Consider the following 21,717-nt stretch of genomic DNA (forward strand, 5'->3'; position numbering starts at 1 on the left):
CATATCATTATTATTAATATATCATTATTTGTAATATTAAAATATTTTAATGAAACACATAAGTTATAAAATGATATCGTTAATAAATACATAAATAAATTGTTCGATTACGATTACATGTTTTAATATATATATATATATATATATATATATATATAAATAATATAGGTTCATGAATCCGAGGCCAACCTTACACTTGTTCAATGACGTCGTATGTATTTTTACTATAAAATACAGTATGGTGAGTTTCATTACTCCCTTTTTAAATGCTTTTGCAATATATATTTTTGGGACTGAGAATAGATGCACTGCTTTTATAAATGATTTACAAAATAGACACAAGTACGTGAAACTACATTCTATGGTTGAATTATCGAAATCGAATATGCCCCTTTTTATTAAGTCTGGTAATCTAAGAATTAGGGAACAGACACCCTAATTGACGAGAATCCTAAAGATAGATCTATTGGGCCTAACAAACCCCATCCAAAGTACCGGATGCTTTAGTACTTCGAAATTTATATCATATCCGAAGGGTGTCCCGGAATGATAGGGGATATTCTTATATGTATATTGTTAATGTCGGTTACCAGGTGTTCAATCCATATGAATGATTATTTTGTCTCTATGTATGGGACGTATGTTTATGAGAAATGGAAATATGAAATCTTGTGGTCTATTAAAAATTATGAAATGATTATTTATGATAAACTAATGAACTCACCAACCTTTTGGTTGATACTTGAAAGCATGTTTATTCTCAGGTATGAAAGAAACCTTCCGCTGTGCATTTGCTCATTTTAAAGACATTATTTGGAGTCGATCATCGCAATGGGACCAGATGTTGGTGACTTCGTCCAAATGGATTAGGACGGGGTATGACACAAGTCAAAGGGGTTTAAGTCATGTAGTGATACTACTGAACTGTCACTAGTTGAGTTACTTTTTATGAGTTGACATATGACTTATAGTATGTGTATTCACTTAAAATCAGTTAACTTTTATTTGGTCAACATTTTTGAGTCAAAAGAGATTGTTAAACCTTACGCGTATTGTCTAAGACTTAACTGCTCTCTGAAAAGATTATGAGATGTAAAACTTGTATATTTGAAGTCAAAATTTGATTATGATCACTAATTGAAAGTGTTGACCTTCATCGAGTCTTGTTGGTTTTGGTTGAGTTTTGTTGACTTTTCGTGTCGGAATCGAGCAATAAAAACATGATTACACTGTGGCCTGACCTAGTTATTAGACACCATTTGACCAACTTGTATCTTTAGGTTGAGTAAGTCTGTCTGCTGTGATCACTTTAGCTCTTTATGTTGTTTGAGACTTTTGTTGTGCACTCAAGGTGAGTTTCATAACCCTACTTTTTACTCGTTTACAACTATTTTATACTTGGGGTGAAAATACATGCTCATTTTACTGTTTTAAGTTATGGACACAAGTACAAGAAGATATTTTTTTAATAATATTCTACACTGAGTTTAAATTACAAATCCCTTAGCTTTGTAACTGTTAACTACTGGTTTTGAACTGGTTGGAGCGAATACGTATATATGGATCCATAGAGTTTGACAACTTTATCTGGGCTAGTGTGCTAGCATTTAACGGATGTATAGTACATCATTAGAAGACACTTAATTCGGTGTGATTTTATACATAGGGTAGTTTATTATTTTGTTAAGTCTGGTTACCGGTGCTCAAAACTGTAGAACTTTTAGATGAACTTTTCGAGGATGTTTTCTAACATGAAATCTTGTGGTCCACTTGATTCTACTCTACTTTACTTTATCATTTGTGATAAACCTATGAACTCATCAAACTTTGTGTTGACACTTTAACATGTTTATTCTCATATTCGTAAGTTTGCTTCCGTTGTTGATGTTCAAAGTGTTTGCATCTGGAGTCTTATCTGACATTATTTCAAACATTGTTGCATTCAAATTTTATTACATTATGTTAGATGTCGGACGACTTTGATTTTTGACAACTTATTATTTTTGGGAATTTTCAGTTTTTAGAAACCTATTATTTTTAGCAATTGTCTATTTTTTTTAAAAAACTTTCGAATAATGAATGCAATGTTTACTTAAAACGTTTCATATAGAGAACATTACTTCGTTGTGTGACCGTTTGTTAATGTACCGCGTTAATAGCGATTTTGACGGGTCATTACAAAATTATTTTTATTTTTATCAAATATTATAATTATATGACATTAAATAAAATTATCTAAAGTTAAATTTAAAAAGCTAAGACTTTGAAACTCAACATAATAGTTATTTAAAAAAAAAAAAAAAGAGTAAAATTATTCCTTCTACATAGATAACTTGAACATTTAAAACCGGGGTACTATGTTTACTCATTTTAATTTTATAATAATATACTTTTGGGTAAATTTGTAAAATGAAATACTGCGTAAATGGACACATAAAAATCACGAAGTTAAATAAAATATTGAATTTAACTATTTATTTCCATTTCCATTTCCATTTCCATACTCACGTCTCTTTAAAATTCATTTAAGAATCTTATTACTATCTCTGTTTATATAAAAGAATAATAGTTACTTATTTCCATATCCAGAAAAATAAAGAACATATCAAATCAATCTTTACCTTTTTAACAAAATTCCATTCCGAATACTCGTTATATTTAAACGGATTAATAATGAAACAATTGATTGTTTTGGTATACATGCTGTTCTATTTTAACAAAATAAAATAAAAATTAAATAACAAAATTTTAATCATAAAAATAAAATCACACTATAAATACAGCTGATCAGCCCACTCAGCAAACCAAAAAGCATTTTTCCCTTCAATTCCCTCCTTCTCTCTCTCTCTCTCTCTATCTTTCTTTCGAGAGACTGAGAATGGAGTCCAGAGTAAATATTATCTTATTTTTTTTCTTAATTATCATCAATTTGTTCAAAATTAATGCATTCGCGTGCGATTTGTTTCAAGGAAATTGGGTTTTAGATCAATCGTATCCAGTCTACAACGAAACCACCTGCCCCTTCCTCGAAAAAGAGTTCAACTGCGTTAGTAATGGCCGCCCCGACCGCTTATATCTCAAATATCGATGGCAACCTCACGGCTGCCGTGTATCCAGGTAAATAACTCACTCACCTGAATATTCATATTTATATAAAATAATTTGTAAGTTAAGAATAACATAATGTTATTGTTACATAACACATTTATGTTCTGTAACGCTTGTACGTAGTATTTGATAAACTGATATTAACACTATTGAATTTAATAAATTTCCTGTAACTATACATACAATTACAAAATTATTTAATAAGCAATTAAATTTAATGGTGAATTACCATATGACATTTAGATTTAGATAGTTGCCGGTGGAGGTTCATTTTCCCTCCAACAAGAGGGGGGAAGTGGCGAGGGCCCACACACAATTAAGAAATTGATGTGGTGGTGGTGGTGGTCATAGCTGTAAATGCCCATTTGTTATTTGTGTGAGAAAGAAATGTTTGTGTTTTTATTGGGTAGAGATATTGATTCCATTTTTTATTTTGACACTTTTTTAATTATGAGAGTAATTGGATTTAACGTTTAACTAATTAATTTAGTAGTATAATGGAGTATAATTATAGGAAGGATTACATAATAATGATGTGACTATTGACATTAGATGTCAACTAGTTCGACTTTTTAGTCCTAAAAGTTGTAAAATGCTTTACGGCAATTTTTGTATAGTACACTCCATATAATGTTGCTGTCAAGATATGCTTACTCAATTCTTTTGAGCCATGAAGGTTTTTTTTTGGTTTTTTTTATTTGATTTAATTTATTTATGATTTAAGATAAGAACCTAGAATACTTATCGTTATTGTTAAAACGAAATTATTTTGTATACGGTAAGTTTTTAGTATTGGTATTAAGTTAATTAATTCATTTTATATTAATGAAATATAGAAATACTATGTATGTATATGTTATAATGTATGTTAGAACTAAATTAAATACGAAGAATGTTAAATATATACTCGATCGGTAACTCTTAAGACTATGTTTAAACAATTAAACATACTATATATATACAAAGAAATATTTTTGTTTTATAATTAATTCAACAACGTTTATAGAAAATTGATGAAGAATAAATGTATTAACCATATGGAAACCAAATTTTAACTTTTAATTGTTGATAAATACTTAATAATTGGGTAATTCAATATTCAAAGTTTTTATGTCTTTAGTTCCAAATTGATATAAATTTTTGTTTTGTTTTTTGTTTTGTTTTTTTTTTTTTTGTTTTTTTTTTTTTTTTTTTGACATTTATGATAGAGGAATATAAAGAAGCAAGTAACCTTAAAACACACGTCCGATTGAACATAATATATTTTCACCATCTCATACTCTCGTATTATTTATCCATCTTTCCTTTTTAATTATTTTTAAGTAATTGTCAACTTTTAATAACATTTTTTTTTTCAAATGACAACTATTAATAACATCATGTATCAATGAATAATTAAAATTATATATTAATTATTATTATACACCACATAAATCTTAAGAGTATACTGTTCCATTTCTATGATAAATGTCCCCTATTTACTTTTTAAAGTTTTTATTTTTTCAAATTTTATTGTAAATATATTTATTTATTTATATAACACTTGATAAAAATTTATATTAATGAATAACACATTTAAATCCCATCGATTTATATAATTTTCATGAAATATCACAAATAAAAATGTATAATGTTAAAGTTGATTTTTTTTTTCTTTTTTTTTTTTTAAATTCAATAGAGCACGAGATGGATGGAGTATTTAATATTTAATACTTTTATGATTGAGAGTTAAAATATCATACAACCTAAAATCAAAGTTGTATTTAATGTAATTTTAGTAGTCAAATAGTTACATTTAAATTTATTATATTTATATTTATAAAAATTCAATTGAATTAATTTTAAAATATAAATATCTATTTTAATACTATTTTTTGTATTTAAGTTTGATATCATTATTTATTAATGTTAATATATAACTTTGATCGAGGGTCATTTTGACAATCTCTTTTTTTTTTTTTTTTTTTTTGAACGGCCGGTTAGATGGTTAGTCACCCCACACACGCTAGAAGGAACTCGCTCTCGAATCTTCGCACTTACGTGAACCGGATCGATTTTATTATATACCTACACCTGCCAGTAGTAAAGCGTAGGGACCACAGACCCGAAGGTTGACTGTGTATATATAATATACGGTAAACCTCCCCCCATAGAATCGAACCCGCACCAATCGCAATTGAAAGGATACAGACCCACAGTCCAGGAGCTTGGCACCACTCAGCCAAGGGCTCGGTGGTTTGACAATCTCTTTTTTATTAATAGCGTGTTTTAGATCTATTCACATAGATGCAGTGTCGACATTTGTCCTATGCACAAATTATCATATAGCTATCAGTTTTATATGCGGAAAATGCTAACCACAACTCTAAGGGTTGTCGTTAACATGCCTTAAGTAATTGTACATGACGGTTATTAGTTACTTTCATAAAGGCGGTTATCAAAATTTACAACATTTTAAAGCGTGTTAACAACAGCACTAAGGACTGTCATTAGCATTTTCCATAATTTATTAGTAATTATTAATGATTCAACTTGAGATGAAAATTTGTTTAATCCAAAATACTGTGCTTCAAGTGACACGTCCAACTTAATTTAAATCTATATGATATGAAATTAGTAGTTCGGAACTAAACACGATTTTGACCCTATTTTAAAAAAAGTTAATGCATACGTAGAATTTAAAATATATTTTATTGAGAGGCAAAAGTTTTTATTATAATAAAACAATGAAGTATATAATTTAAAATATTTGTATTGCTATGAGCTTTGTTATACATATTTTTTTGTGTAACTTTCCCACCGACATATGTTGCGAGTGATAATAATAAGATAAAAAGGAAAATGATTGAGAACATGAAATTGAGGACACGGATCTCAAATGTAATTGGGCAGGCTTGTGTTTTTTGTCCTATGGTTTACGAGTTGTATATTACATCCCTTTCACGAGACTCGATTAATACAAGTTCTGATTACGTACAAAGCGTTTAATAAATATAAAAATTTTATGAATTTAAATCTTGGTTAATATACGGACTCGTATTTACATATCCAAGTTATATTTTTTTATGTTAATTAATTAGAATATACGAGCCAAAGTACTTCGTATATATCCTAGCAATAACATGAAAACATGTATTATTATATATTTTATTAAATATTATATACATGAAAACATATTAAATAATAAATTCAGACAAAAGGGATTCATGTGAGCTTAATAAGGCACACTGTACTAGGTGAGGTGTCACGGAGGATGTTTTCCTCGGTTCTCTGCACTTTCAACTTCCTTTTTTTTTTCTACAAAAATTACAGGGTGCAAAATAAAATGTCAAAAGGTTTTGATGTGCAATCTTTTTTAAACGATATAGTTACATTTTTCTAAATGATAATCGTACCGTATAATTTATAACACAAATATGTACAATTTACAAGATTTAAACTTATAATTTCTAGGTTAGTGAGATTTACAAGATATGAATTGTATGCATCCATATGAATTTCTTGACATTACCATATGTTTTGGATTAAAAAACTTTTTAATATTACTTTAATGCTATGAGACAAAAAAGTCAATTACAAGTAAGACTAAGTTGAATGTTTTGGGTCAATTTGAAGATGTAAATGTGTTGTGAATGATAAATTATGTCTTTTATGAGGGTATAGTTGTCATAGAGGCTAGTTGGGCATGAATAATAAGAAAATTGGTTGGGGGTTGGCTACTAACGAAAATAATAATGAAAAAAATTAAGAAACTACAAGTTTTGTACTTGCACTTTTATATAAAGGAAAACATACATACTAATTGTTGGAATACTAGCTCGAGTTAAATAAGTTGAAAAATGGTGCATCAAGCTAATTTCGCAAGTGGGAGATTATTTCTCGCGACTGGAAGACAACTCGATCACAACCTTGCGTTCACGACGATTCATGCTCACAGATCTCGTGATCGCGTGAAACACGCTACGCGGCCAGAATTTGAACTTGTTTAGGGCTCCAAGTTGTGTTCCGATTCTAACTCGTTTTATGCTATAAATACCCCCATATATAATTTGTAAATTGTACTCATGAATTTTGATAAATATACTCTTTGGTTGGCCGTGAATTAAAGTAATCACATTGATTACATATAACCACGTTATATTCTCGCGTTTTTTACGTTCTTGCATTCGTTTTCGTGTTCTCTTTGTTTAATTCGTTTATTGTTAGTGGTTTTATAACTTTGTGTTATCAAGTCTTGTTAGCCTAACAAGTGGTATTAGAGCTTAGGCTCTCGTGTTTGCGTGAACAATGGCGGATAAGAGTGATGTGAATATCGATTGGTTCGATGGGCTCGATTTTAGCTTTTGGACGATGCAAATTGAAGACCTTCTCTATCAAAAGAAACTTTATCAACCTTTAATGGGCGCTAAACCGGTAGAGAGAGGGCAAGGCGAGTGTGACTTGTTGGATAGGTAAGCCCTAGGAGTTGTTCGACTTTCTCTGGCCAAGAACGTTGCATACAATGTTGTGTGTGAAACCACAACTGCAGGATTGATTGTGGCGTTATCCAACATGTATGAAAAGCCATCCACTTTGTACAAAGTTTTCTTGATAAGGCAATTGGTGAATGATAGAATGATGGAGGGTTCTTCGACGGCGAATAATACTAACGAGTTTAACTTGATTTTAACTCGGTTAAAATTGGTTGGGGTTAAATTCGAGGATGAACTTAAGGCGTTGTTTTTGCTATCTTCATTACCCTATAGTTGGACCGGTACTGTGATGGCGGTTAGTGGTTCATCCGGAACAACTAAGCTTACTTTTGAAGGAATACGTGATTTGATTCTTAGTGAAGAGATTAGAAGAAAAGATTCAAGTGCCAATTCGGGGTCGTTTTAAGTATGGGTCGGGGAAGAACTATATTAAGAAGTCCATCAAGGAGTAAGAACTTGACTACGGTGATCACAAGTTTAAAGTCTTGAAATTGTTAACAAGTTGCTTACTATAAGTCAAAGTGCCTGAGTTTAAAGTTCGGCGAGACCACAATGACTACGGTGATCGAGGATGTGTTGATGTGCCAAGAGGAGGTTCTTGACGGATCATGGGTTTTAGATTCGGGCGCCTCATATCATGCTACCCCATACATGAACGGGATAGTGAATTTCAAGTGTTATTCTGATGAAGTTCGAATGCGGATGGGAAGACGCTTGATGTTGCGGGTATTGGTGACCATGTTATTAAAAACTTGGATTATGCATGGATCTTGAGGAACGTGAGGTTCATCCCCAAGCACATGGGTATGTTGATATCGGTTGAGCAATTGGATGATGATGGGTGTCATTTTCTATTTAGGGATCATGGTGGACGGTGTTTAAAGGTGACCCTGAAGTTGCTCGTGGGTACAAGAGGAGAACCATGTATATGGTTGATATTCCTTCTGAGGAATGGCTAAGTGGATTTGTATGTTCTAAAAGTCCTAACGTGCTAATGCTTTCTAGTACTGTTGAGGGTTCTTGTTTGAGTGGGAGCCTAAAGGGAGTCGAAAATGGTGGAGATTCACGTCAAATTGGTTTCACTAGTATTTGTTACTTCAAGTAAATTTTTTCCAATGGCAACTTTGTTGTGACTGGCCGAGATAGATGAACAAGAAGTTTATCCTAAATTCGTGCGCACGTATATGGTTTGTCTAAATTCGTGCGCACGTATATGGTTGTTCTACCGACTGGTTTATTCTTTGTAGGTAATATGGATTAGGTGAAAGGTATTATGTACGGGTGGATCGCTTAAGCGATGGAGTTGCTAGAGTTGGGTCGGGCTCCGACCCGTTGTCTCCTAAACTAAGGAGATAAGTGTCGTATTTGTGACGCCCCGTACAAAATTAACATGTACGGATCATCAACAACAGGATCATTACAAGGTCAAACACTATATGCTGTTTTAAAATAAGTTTCCATTCATAAGAAAGGGTGACGTCATAACCAACATCAAAAGTTTTACAAACGATAGTAGGCTTCTACGAATAGAAGCAATTAACATAAGTACGAGGCCCAATGGTCATTACAAATTTATTATTCAAAAGTAACATAGTTTGTGAATGCAAGGTAAACGTTTCATGCAGTGACATCTCTAACAAAAGCAGCGGGAGTCTACACAGCAAGACTACTACAGCGGAAGCATCAAACCTCTAAGCTCCTGAGAAAACATGCTTAAAAACGTCAACACGAATGTTGGTGAGCTATAGTTTAAGTGTAACAGTAATGTAAGGTAGGCCACGAGATTTCAGTGTTTCAAAACAGTATGAAAAGTATATGTTCAACCGTGGGCACTTGGTAACTAACTTAACGTAAATATCACCCCCTAAAAGTACACTTGGCGAGTGCGTAAGTTTACGAAGTATTAAACACCCGTTAAATGCTAGCGCGACTAGCCCGAGTGGGGATGTCAAACCTTATGAATCCATATCTAAGATTCGCGTTCACCGGTTCAAAAACCAATGACTAAACGTTACCGAGCTAAGGGGAAAGTTTATGCCGTTATATAACCCACACATATATAAAGTTTAAGTACTCGTGCCTAGTATGTAAAACGTAAAAAGCGCATGTATTCTCAGTTCCCAAAATAGCTAAAGTAAAAAAGAGATGCTATAACTCACAGTGAAAAGTAGTAAAGTCGGTACGAGATAAGTAAGCAAGTAGTTGGTCCGAAAGGCCCTCAACCTAAGTCAAAAGTTACTAAGTCAGTAAATCGTTCCCAAAGGTTTAAAAGTATGTAAATTAAGTCTTAAGTATCATCATCATTCATCATCAATCAAAAAGAGTAAAGTAAGTTTCAATCAAGAATAGAGATCGAAACAAGGGCTGACTTCGTTCAGCTGCTACGACCTCTATACAAATCAAAAAGATGCGTAGTCAGTGGCTATGGCTCCGTATGTGAGTCCTTTAACCACTGACCAATTTTCAGAACCAAACTCATCTTCTTTTGACCGTGGCGACGGTTTAAGTGCGAGTAGGTCAGAAATTTTAGCACAACGTTACAAAGGTGTAGTGACTTTCGGAAGGCTATAAATCCTAAACCATAAATCGGATTAAGACGAGTCCTAAACGAAAAGTCATCTACTCGAACCGAACAATCTGGAAATCAACTTTTCCAGTAGCCCAGGTGACTAATCAGACCTCAAAAACAGTAAGCAAAGTGCTCCGGTGGGTTCTTGGTGCTTGATGTTCATCACGGTTCTCATCCTTGATGCTTGTAGCTTCAAGTGTACAACTCGTTGATGTGTTTGCATCACCTTAACCAAGTTTTGACCATCATGACACTAGTGTATGTCTAAGATAAATAGCACAACTTATTTAAGGGTTGTAAGAAGGTTGATGAACCAAAGTTACATCAAGATCTTAGATCCGACACATACACGAGTTCTAATAGTAATATCAAGCTATAAACTTGAATGTAAACTAAATAAACAAGATCTTAAGTTGTAGAACTTAGATCTTAGTTAGATCTTGAAGATCCTAGACTAAAAAGTCTAGATCTAGTGTTCTTAAGTTAAACCCTAAGTTATGAAACTTGCATCTTTACTTTAATAAAACCATAAGTTATGAAACTTAGATTTTTATCTTGTAGCATGTATATAAGCTTATAAGCTTTTGTTTTAGACAAAATTGGAAGACCATAAGCTATAGAAACTTAGATCTAACATAAGTGTATGAAGTTATAACTAGAAAGTTTAACTTCCATGTTCTTGAACTTACAAAGTTTAAACTTTAGTTTCAAGAAAAATGAGATCAAGTTTAACTAGTAATACTTGACCAAAATTATACAATCACGAATTTAAAATAAATTGAAGATATAAACTAAAGTTACAAGTAGCAAGTTCATGTTTGTTTCATACTTAAGGAGATTCAAGCCAAAGCTTGGATCTTAAGACAATAAACCTTAAGTTTCCAAAACATGAACACAAGTAAGATCTTAAAGCTTATGAACTTTAGATCTTTATAATATTTCAAGTGTAGAACCATAAGCTAACAAGCTTAGATCCTTGTTCTTGTTTCCTCATCAAACAAAGGATGGAAGAAGCAAGATTACATGAAGATACAAACTATAAAGCTTGATCTTTAACAACAAACACAAACAAGTATGATGATGATGAAACTTGGCGGTTTTTAAAGGAAGGAAGAAGAAGAAAAAAGAAAGGTTTTACTTACAAGTTAGAGAGAAAAAGTCTAGAGAAAAGAAAGTGTAAGTATGATGTGTGTGGAATGAGGTTTAAACTATCATATAAGTAACAAAAAAAAGAAAATGGAACTCCCTCCCCCTTGCTCAAAGCCGTCGGCCTTTAGGGGTCCAAAAGAGGGTAGTCAACTTTGCTCTTTCATGTGTGGGAGAGTGGTGTTTGCTATGAAGGTGTATAAGGTTAAATGTATGTGAAGATGGTGCATGCATGCTTGAAACATCTTTGTCTCCTTACTTAACTAATTAATCCTTGTTTAGTCTTAATGAATCACTAGCATAATGATGGGCTCACAATTAGTCCATTAAGAAATGTAGGGTGGGCTTTGATAGCCCAAGTCCAATAATAAAGGCCCATGTATAAGTATGCAACAAATTAGTAAAAGCCCAAATAATTAACTACTTACATTAGTTAATTAGAAATAATTAATAACAATTAATTATGAACGTAAATAATATTCGAAATATTATTCGTGAAAAGCACGTGTCGAAAAGACGAGTCGGGACATGGAAAGTCAATTACGGTAACAAGTAAAATGTATAAGAATACATTTAGTACAACGCAAGTATTAATAATAAATATTAATAATATAAGTCGAAAAATCCAGGGTCGTTACAGTATTCTTAGAGGTTCTTGGTCCCAAGCTAGTAACAAAAAGATCGAATTATAGCTCAACGGGTTTTTTGGTGTTGAAAGACTTTACTTACTCAAAGTTTAACGTGTGAAGTGCGGCGTGATTTTGATGTCTCGTCCAATAGTATCAAAAGGAGTCGTATTTAGCGGGTCGGGGTGTTGATGTGGGATGAAAAACGGGTTGAAGATGGGTGTTGTTTAATGTTTCTTCGAGTAGGAGATTGTTGGAGTACGAAGTAGAGTTAAGCAAGTAAAAAATGGTGCAGCAGGCTAATTTCGCGAATGGGTGATTTCTCGCAACCGGAAGACAACTCGATCACAACTTCGCGTTCGCGAGGATTCATGCTCACTGATCTCGCGATCGCGAGAAACACGTTAATTAGAACTTGTTTTGGACTCCTAGTTTTGTTGCGATTTTAACTCGTTTTATGCGATAAATACCCTATATGTAACCTGTAAATTGCATCTACGAATTTTAATAAATACGGAGTAATACTTTTTGGTTCGCCATGTATTAAAGTAATCACATTGGTTACATATAACCACGTTATATTTTTGTGTTTTTTTTACTTTCTTGCATTCATTCTTCATATTCTATTTATTTAATTCGTTTATTGTTATTGAGTTTGATAACTTAGATTATCAAGTCTTGTTAAGGCTTACCTAATCGTTTCTAACAGTAATAATAGTAATAATAAGTATTTTATATTATATTATATTATATTACATTATACCTATATACTAAAATCCATAGTACTAAAATCCATGGCAAACTTCGTCGTCTCAGCTTTATCGGATTGTCGCTTTGAGTTTACGTTCACACTACAAACGGTCCCTCAACTTCGACTCAATTTACACAACGGCCCCTCAAGTTTACACGTTTCCAAGGGTAGAAAGCGTAAATATATAATTTTATTAAAATAAAAGAAACTAATTCCACCCGATTTTTTAACGGGCTCTATCTTTTCGCTCGGTGCGAGTTAAATTTTTCCGAATCCACCTTTCAACTCGAAAAAACCAGAAGAACCCAACGGGACTAACTATACGCGAAACGGACATCGTTAAGAAAACACTAGATAACGGGCCATATATTCTCGCTCGGTGCGAGTTAAATTTTTTCGAGACCACCGTTTAACTCGAAATAATTTTACGAACACAACGTGACTAACTATACACGAATTTGACATCATTAAAAAAACACTAAATATTTCGGGCCATATTACATACATATACATACACGTCCAACAAACGTCCAACAAACAACCCAACCTACTAGATATATTAGGTACCAAACGTATATTCAAATTCGACCGGGCGCCGAATACAACCGCAGCAACGCGCGGTCGAATTTTTTTCTAGTTCCTTCTAAAGGAAACGATTTATTTGATCCAGTCACATTTTTCTATCTAATATAATATGCATAACTCTGTGTGTATACTTTTTCCTGAAATAAATAATACTGTATCAGTTAAAAGAATTTGCTTGATACTTTGATAGATTATTATGGAATTATGGACTAGTGGGCTCAAAAAGTAGCTTATCTATCATCTCACGTTTGTTCTTAAATAAAGGTTGTGTCCCAACAACCATTGTTATCAATGCATTAATCAATATGAAAGTGAAGGAGTAACCTTACATGTTTGACATAGGTTCTTTCTTATTCCTTTTATAAGCCCCATTCTGAAATGATTTGCGAACAACTTCATGTGATAATGCACATATGATGGGGCCAATCTAATTGACAACTCTACAATTAGAGAAATTCTTTTAATTTTTCTTAAAATAAGAGGTCCCGTAACAAATACTCCGTAATACGTAACACAGTACTTAATTGTGTGTAATGTAATAACTGCGAGTCAGTAAAAAATCAAATTTTTTCTTCTGTTCAATGATATATGAACTAATGGAACATTATTAACCATAATTAATGCATTTTTCTTTTGTATAGATTTGATGGTAAAAACTTCTTAGAAAAACTAAGAGGGAAAACCATAATGTTTGTAGGAGATTCACTTAGCCGAAATCAATGGTTGTCGATGCTATGCATGATTCACTCATCGGTCCCAACTGCGAACTACGCAGTTAACATCTCCGTATCTCTGGATATGACTACTTACACCTTTACGGTATGTCATTGGATCATATTATGTTCAAAATTCTTTTTCTTATATACTAAAACTTACTACATTCTATCTTTGTGTACATAATATGTGTTAAATGTAGGATTATCATGTGAAAGTCACATACCATCACAATTTGTACCTAGTGGATATAGTGAAGCAGAGAATTGGGAGAGTGTTGAAGTTGGACACCTTGACAGCTGGCAAATTGTGGTTGGATGTTGATTACCTTGTGTTTAACACCTGGCATTGGTGGAACCGGAGAGGAGCCAGCCAACCGTGAGTTCCCGTCCCCTTCTTCCTAAAAAAAGGAATTACTTAAATATATTGTTCTTTCTTAAAAAGTACTTAAATATTTTGGCGTTTAATTACATAACCGACACTTTTCTTTATACAGATTTGATTTTATACAAGACGGGAGTCGTCTATATAAGGACATGGAACGAGTGATTGCCTTCGGAAAGGCTGTCGTAACATGGGGTCAATGGGTTGATGCTAACGTTGATCCGAATAAGACTAAAGTGTTTTTTCAAGGGATATCACCATCACATTACAAGTAAGTTTCTTGTAGATTCTGTTCATATGTACTATCTAAACATGTATACTCATTTATATATATTTTTTTTTTTTATCATTTTAATATGATAGTGGCACTGATTGGGGAGAGCCAAAGGCAAAATCTTGTTCCGGACAAAAAATACCTCTTCTCACCTCTAAATATCCCGGAGTCTCACCGCCGGCATTGGCAGTACTAAAGAAGTCATTGAAAACCATCAAGAAACCGGTCACATTGCTCGATGTAACTAACCTATCGTTGTTGCGAAAAGACGGGCACCCATCGGCTTACGGCTTAGGAGTGGTGGATTGCAGCCACTGGTGCCTAGCTGGAGTTCCAGATACTTGGAATGTGTTACTTTACAACCTTCTGTTTTGAGGGGATAATACATTTATGATTCAATTATTGGATTTTACATACAATACAAAATAAATAAATAAATAAATAAAAAGTGGTATACCATAGGATTTTGAATACTAGTATTGGAAATTTCTTGAATTGGGGGGGCATTATTGTAACTTTATAGATACAATTGCCATGGAAATAGAGTACTCTATATGGCAAATATTACATTACATTCTTTTGCAATTCATGATATAAAGAAATAAACAATAATCATGCTTCATGGCATGTATAGTCGTTGAAGTATGCATCATGGTTTCAGTTTTTCTTATTAATTACTCAAGTTAAGGATAACCGATAGCTACGTGATTAACCACTTATAAACCATCAAGTGGCATTATGATCTCCAGCTCCCTGAACTAGATTTGCAAGATGTTGATTGCAAATGGGTCCCACCTCCAGACGATTGACTATCCTTGAGAGATACGGTGCACGGTGTTGGATCCATTGCAGATGGAGTTTTATGCTTTTGGGATGCATGGAATGGTTAACAAAAGAGAGCTCAAAGTTGAGAGAAAAAAAAGAAGAGGTTGCACTGGGAAGATAAACAATGGTGTGGGATGAAACGCTAAGATATGTACTTACCAAAGCAGCAATGAAACAACTTCATGATCGTGAAAGTAAATCTTTTTGAATAATGATACGCGTACCGGATATCATATCCGGTAACCGTAAAACATTTAGAAGAAACCTTTTACAGACGGTAACCGCTAACAAGACAAACGTCTAACCAGCGTCACGATACAACACCAAACCGACAATATGGTTTAGAACTGGTTCACGGTTCGTGATAACGTCATGATACAATCAAGTAAAGAGGTCAAATCAGTCAAGTGAATGGGAACGGGTTCAAGGTTGTGTTTACACGTAAGCCCAGTACAAAAAAGTATTACACATTTACACAGACAGTGCACGCGACACTAATGCCACATAAGCCCGACATATCAGCCCTAAGAGGCTTGAGCCCAACTACCGATGTTGGCCGGCCCATAATGGAATGCCACGTCACCATGGTTAGGCCCCAATGCCCCATTAGAACATAATCCTAGGTGTTTGCCTATTAATATGTTACTGTCATTCCTAAGAAAAAACACGAGCAAGTCACATCAGACATCACAATCAATTTACGAGAGTTAGTACTCCTTCTCTCTAAGTACTCTCTCTAATTGACTCCGTGCCCAGTCACTCGAGTCCGATACCGAGTCGAATCATCATAGATGGGTTCGCGACCCCCTCGAGATCTTCACCTCCAACAGGGTTATTCACGATAACCGGTTCGGAGAGCATTCAACTGATTGCCAAACTTTTCCCCACTCTTTTATCACTCGATCTCTAACCGGGTACCGTGCTTAAGGCCGGTGACAGAAATAACCTTGTTCAATGGTCATCTATATTTTAACGATATATGTTTGACTAAAGAAATGAAACCGTCTAACAGGTTTATCTATAGATCATATTTCATTGCATGAAATGTAGACTTTAATCCAAAGTACTACAACCTCCTCCTCAACTTGAAGGCGGCATAACAAAAGGTGGATAGACCACACTACTACATCATCATATTTTGGAGTTAATGCTACAAACACACAACACAACTGAGACTTACAGCTAGCATCCCTGATGGACTATTGTGAATATAGACCTTTCAGAGAGCACCTAATACTACGATACTAGAGGACAACACGATACTAGAGGACAACACGTAGAACTTAATACTGCCTTCTCCTTTTTAGGCTAGTTGTACTTTGTTGGTAACACGTGTCAGGGACGAAAGCAGCTGTGTCCAATTGGTCATGATGATGGTCATGACTTTTGGGCCAGCAGAGTCCTGAAACAGTTGGTGAGGAATTGATTTGCGGGACCGTCCACAATGCATCAGGAACTTGACCTAACCCTTCATCTAATTCAGCCTCCATAGCTCTTAGAATTGGGGAACAGTCGGTGTCTCCTACCTTCCCATTACGAGCCTAAGAAAGATTGAATCAAAATCAGTAGAAGTTGTAACCAAAGTAACTATTTACAATTGAAATAACCAAGAACAGCTGCATGTTGACCAAGTGACGCATTTGAGATAAAAAAAAAAAAAAAGCCATTCATAAGTAAATTTAAACTTCTATAATTTACCTTGGATGAGACATTGTCAACGTAGTTGTAATTGTGGTTGACATGAGTAAGCCCAAGAAACTCATTAAACTCCCATTGTTGGATATCATTGGCTGAAGAACCTCCTGTAAAAGGCAAACTAGGCGGAGCAAAATCATTAGCTCCATCGGCTTGGACTGGCATAGGTTTGGTGTACTGATCAGTTGAAGACGATGGAACGCCATTTTTGGTGGGTTGGAAATTGCTGGAAAATGATGATGCATCAACAATGCTAGAAGCTTCAAGCCCTACTTTCACCCCTGTAAGCAGAAACCTTTGGTGTGATGAGACATGAGAACTGATTGTATGTATCGCAACATCACATTTTCTGCAGAGTAAAGCCCTATCTTCCAGACAAAAGAAGTAGCCAGCTGTTTCCTGTACAACGAGGTAACCGTATTGATACCATTAAAAACTTGTTATATTATATAACAAACTACACAAATGAAAGACAAATGAAAGAGAGAACAAATATTGAGCAAATAAGAGAAGTAAAACATCTTGGAGTGGTCATACGTCAGCAACATTACATTTTTCGCCTATCAGTGGAAAGAAGGGTGTATTCACAAGATACATGACTACAAAAAGTAGTTAAAATATTGTTTCATAATTGAAGTGCAAATTGTTGGATTAATGGTTTACACAATCATGCAAATTAGACCAGGCAATACCCCATAAACCTATGAAATTTCTAAGATCGACAATGGAATTATTGAACAACTAACAACCGCCCTGGGCTACCAAAATTGATCTGTAGCTTCATCAATGAACACCCAAAATAAAATAATATCCTTCTTACGGCCACTTAAAGGCAACACAAGTTTATATCCATCTCCTACAAGGACAAGCACTACCACACAGACCACTCCCATTATCTTACTCCATAACTATTACTATCTTACAACTCTTTCTAGCAGTGGCGATTCATGATCAAAACTCAATGGGGTCCTAAATTTTTCAGTATTAATTATAGACAAAATTTCATTCCTCGTCCCTGAACTTAACATCGACTTTGACTCCCGGTCCTTTTTCTTTTCTTTGTGCATTCCGAGTCCCAAAACTATGAAAAGAGTACATCCATCGTCCCCCGTCTACTTTCTGTCAAGACCTACCGTTACCCCTTATCACGTGCATGTCATGTGAGGGCATTTTTGTCATTGTCTTTTCTTCTTCTATCATAAAAACCCCCAAATCTTCACAGCTCACTCTTCACAGCTCACTCTTTCTACTACTAAATCACAAACCCTAACTTATAAACATCATTCACCAACCTAAAATTCAAAACATTACATAAATCAAATCAAAAATCTAATTCGTTCCATTAATTTGTTCCATTAATTTCTATAAACATTCCATTGCAAATAAATAAATAAACTAAATTGTTTTATCATCATCACCACAGTTCAATTTCATCTGCAAATTAAAATTTCACACATTAAAATTTCACACAGTTCAGTTTCATCTTTCCTCCTAACATGCCCTGCAAATCAAAATTGATTACAAACCAAACCAAATTAAAAAAACTAAAATAATTAAATTAAAAAACCTAACTTTGTTAAACATAAATCAACGAAATAATATAGCTCAAAATCTCCTTGATTTTTGCAACTGAAATGAGTATTAACTCGTTTAAAGAAAAAAAGAAACCAAATCACCTATATTTATTCCACTGGGTGACGAATACACGTACGAAGATGGGTAGAAAAAACGGGTATTGAAGAAGAATATGAACGATGAACTAGTTACAATAACAAATAAGTTGGAGTCCAAAAGTCAGTGCTCAAGATCTGAACATAGTAAAACCCACACCTCGAAATATGTTTCAGATCTGGATTTTGCACTCCATGGGTTCCCATATTTGTTTCTTTAATAAGACTTGTAACTTCATGAGTTCATGAATTTGTTTCTTTAACACAAATAAATAGTTGCTTCAATCACGATCTGAAACATCAACCTTCACTGGATACTTGATTTACCGGCTACAATCTGAATTGGATTTTAGGACTGAGAAGAATGTTTATGTTGATTTAGATTGTAAAATGAGGTTGAACAAAAAAAAGCTGCAGTAGGTTGATGAAGGACTGGTGTCGATTTGGTGATGGGGGATTTGATTTAGGTTGAAGAACTATGTGAAATTAAGGGTTTTTATGATAGAAGAAGAAAAAACAATGACAAAAATACCCTCACATGACATGCACGTGATGAGGGGTAACGGTAGGTTTTGACAGAAAGTAGACGGGGGGACGAGGGATGTACTCTTTTCATAGTTTAGGGACTCGGAATGCACAAAAAAAAGAAAAAGGACCGGGAGTCAAAGTCGATGTTAAGTTCAGGGACAAGGAATGAAATTTTGTCTTAATTATATTTTAATGCTACTTTAGTGGTTGTTTAACCTAAAAAAAGAAAAACTATAAATTCTAAAACTATATGGGTTCCTTTGATAAACTTTAGCGGTGTCCTAAAACATTTGAAGACTACTTCTAATTAAAAAGTTCGAACTAGCGGTGTCCCGTGAACCCGGGGGCCTAAACGTAGATACGCCCTTGCTTTCTAGGGATCCAAGAAGACTAAAAGATATTTTCCATAATGAGTTCCAACTAGTTTGAATTCGTTACAAGTGGTTTAGTTAGCTAAAGCATGAATGGTAAATGGGAGGTACACATTGCATTTCATCAAATTCAAGATTAATTTAAAGCCTCTGAATTCAAATAGTTATAGTTGAAATAGATTATATCCAATTGATCTAATCTAGATGAAAAGCGTAATTACATCTAAATTGAACGGTTACCTTCATCTAATTTGAACGGTTACCTTCGCGGCTTCACATATCAAAATGTTGCAAAGCTACTTTTTTAACATATAAATTACAAGCAAAGAGATTACTATTTATTACCCTAAACTATATTTGTTTCTGTATCACTTCATATATCATCTTTCCATAGAAATTCCAAAAATCTGTAAATTCTGAGGCTGTGTATTATGGATGTGACGGTAAAAGTCAAACATCTTGATGTATGAGTATGAAAATAAACTATTAAAGTTATAAGGTTTTCCCTCTTTGGATTACACAATCTACGCAACCCATCAGGATTACTCCCTGGTTGTTTCCAACCCTTCCCTAGACACCACAAGATTCGAACCTAAGACTTCTCGCAAGGATATCCAGGCCCCAACCATTGGACTATCTTGTTAAGATTAAAAGTTCTAAGGTTTTCCCTATTATCCAAGAGGGTGAGTAATCCAACCTCGTACTCTACTATACGAAACCCATCAGGAATTACTCTTTGACTGTTTCCAACCCATTTCTTCCCCTGACCACCACAAGATCTGAACCTTCATACCTCATGCAAGGATGTCAGCACCCAACCACTAGGCTAACTTGTCATGGTTGAAAATAAACTATTAGACACCATATATTTTATCAGAAACAAATTATAGTAATATAAGTTACTGCCTAATTAATATCAGTTTACACAAGGTAAATTATACTATATCAAGTTTATTATCCTAAGACAAACCACTTTAACTTGAACACCAGAATCTTCTGATTTCGCTTAAGCCTTAAGTTATCTTCTATCATTGACAAACATCCTCTGTAATCAATATAACTAAAATCACAAACAATCATAAACAGAAATCGCTAACCTCATAATTTTACTAGAAACCTACTCCGTATAATTTAAGTAATTAATTTGTATTTGTATTAAATCTAAAATAGTACATGGCTCTCAACGAACTTCGAAATATATCTACAATAAATCAAAATCTTTAAACTACGTTCTCAATTTAAACTAAATAAATCATACTCAACGCACTTAAATTGAAATTCTGAAACTAGCAACTAACTTAACCTAATCACACTCAACAGCTAAAAGAAACAAATAAATATCTACGAATATACCTGACAAATATCACACTTAGGCATCTTTGAATTAGAACTAGTAAGAAGAACTCTTTGATGTTTACTAGCGAGCTTATTCGCTGCGTGTACTTTCTCGTCACAATTACGGCATAACGCCGCCTCGTCGGCGCAACAAAGCACCGTCGCCTCCGCCGCCTCACATACATTACACTGAATCTTCATCTTATTATGTTTTTATGAATATGAATGAAAGTGAGACGAAGAAGGAAATAGAGTGTGAGAGATTTCTTTTATTGAAATGAATACAGAGCACGTTACGTTTCTTTTAATTGTAACATGTGCTGTTTCCCTTCCAAAAACCAACATTTTTTATAAACGATGGAGTAATATATTTTTTTTAATTGAAATAATTTATAGAAGATATTATTTTTTTATTCATTTTTAAATTCGGTGAGCAGAATCTTTCTAGGATTTTCGAACCTCATGGTCTTATGAAGGGAGGATTAAGAGTACCTTTTTTTATTAATTTTCCCTTCTACCATAAATTATAAAAAAACGTGAGAGGTTTTTTCTCTTCATTTTATTATTATATCATCTTAGAATGATATTGATATTGATTGATATTATCATATTAACTAGACAAAAATGATGAATAATATCATAGATATTTTCATCATTTCGTCTT

General features: G+C 33.7%; 2 protein-coding genes across 2 annotated transcripts; one reads left to right on the forward strand and one right to left on the reverse strand.

Moving 5' to 3' along the window:
• The first annotated feature begins 2,827 nt into the window (after positions 1-2,827).
• On the forward strand, positions 2,828-15,184 carry LOC139886096 (protein trichome birefringence-like 41). The gene is made up of 5 exons (XM_071869838.1): positions 2,828-3,117; positions 13,899-14,076; positions 14,174-14,349; positions 14,468-14,626; positions 14,719-15,184. The coding sequence occupies exons 1-5, from the start codon at positions 2,879-2,881 to the stop codon at positions 15,002-15,004; spliced, it is 1,038 nt and encodes a 345-aa protein (XP_071725939.1). The 5' UTR covers positions 2,828-2,878; the 3' UTR covers positions 15,005-15,184.
• A 1,369-nt stretch (positions 15,185-16,553) lies between these two features.
• Positions 16,554-21,402, reverse strand: LOC139886097 (B-box zinc finger protein 22-like). The gene is made up of 3 exons (XM_071869840.1): positions 21,072-21,402; positions 17,153-17,548; positions 16,554-16,995 (listed from the first exon to the last, which is right to left on the reverse strand). Exons 1-3 carry the CDS (start codon positions 21,252-21,254, stop codon positions 16,738-16,740), a joined length of 837 nt encoding a protein of 278 aa, XP_071725941.1. The 5' UTR covers positions 21,255-21,402; the 3' UTR covers positions 16,554-16,737.
• Positions 21,403-21,717: the final 315 nt, after the last annotated feature.

The sequence above is a fragment of the Rutidosis leptorrhynchoides genome, chromosome 1, assembly GCF_046630445.1.
Source record: "Rutidosis leptorrhynchoides isolate AG116_Rl617_1_P2 chromosome 1, CSIRO_AGI_Rlap_v1, whole genome shotgun sequence".
NCBI classification, from domain to species: domain Eukaryota; kingdom Viridiplantae; phylum Streptophyta; class Magnoliopsida; order Asterales; family Asteraceae; genus Rutidosis; species Rutidosis leptorrhynchoides.

Excerpts from the sequence above, each read along its gene's own strand:
- LOC139886096 (XM_071869838.1), top strand. The coding sequence starts at position 2,879 with ATGGAGTCCAGAGTAAATATTATCTTATTTTTTTTCTTAATTATCATC. Across the intron at positions 14,077-14,173 it reads TGACTACTTACACCTTTACG|GATTATCATGTGAAAGTCAC; the intron begins GTATGTCATTGG and ends TGTTAAATGTAG. Across the intron at positions 14,350-14,467 it reads CGGAGAGGAGCCAGCCAACC|ATTTGATTTTATACAAGACG; the intron begins GTGAGTTCCCGT and ends TTCTTTATACAG.
- LOC139886097 (XM_071869840.1), bottom strand. The coding sequence starts at position 21,254 with ATGAAGATTCAGTGTAATGTATGTGAGGCGGCGGAGGCGACGGTGCTT. Across the intron at positions 17,549-21,071 it reads CTAAGTGTGATATTTGTCAG|GAAACAGCTGGCTACTTCTT; the intron begins GTATATTCGTAG and ends CTCGTTGTACAG. Across the intron at positions 16,996-17,152 it reads TTGACAATGTCTCATCCAAG|GCTCGTAATGGGAAGGTAGG; the intron begins GTAAATTATAGA and ends AATCTTTCTTAG.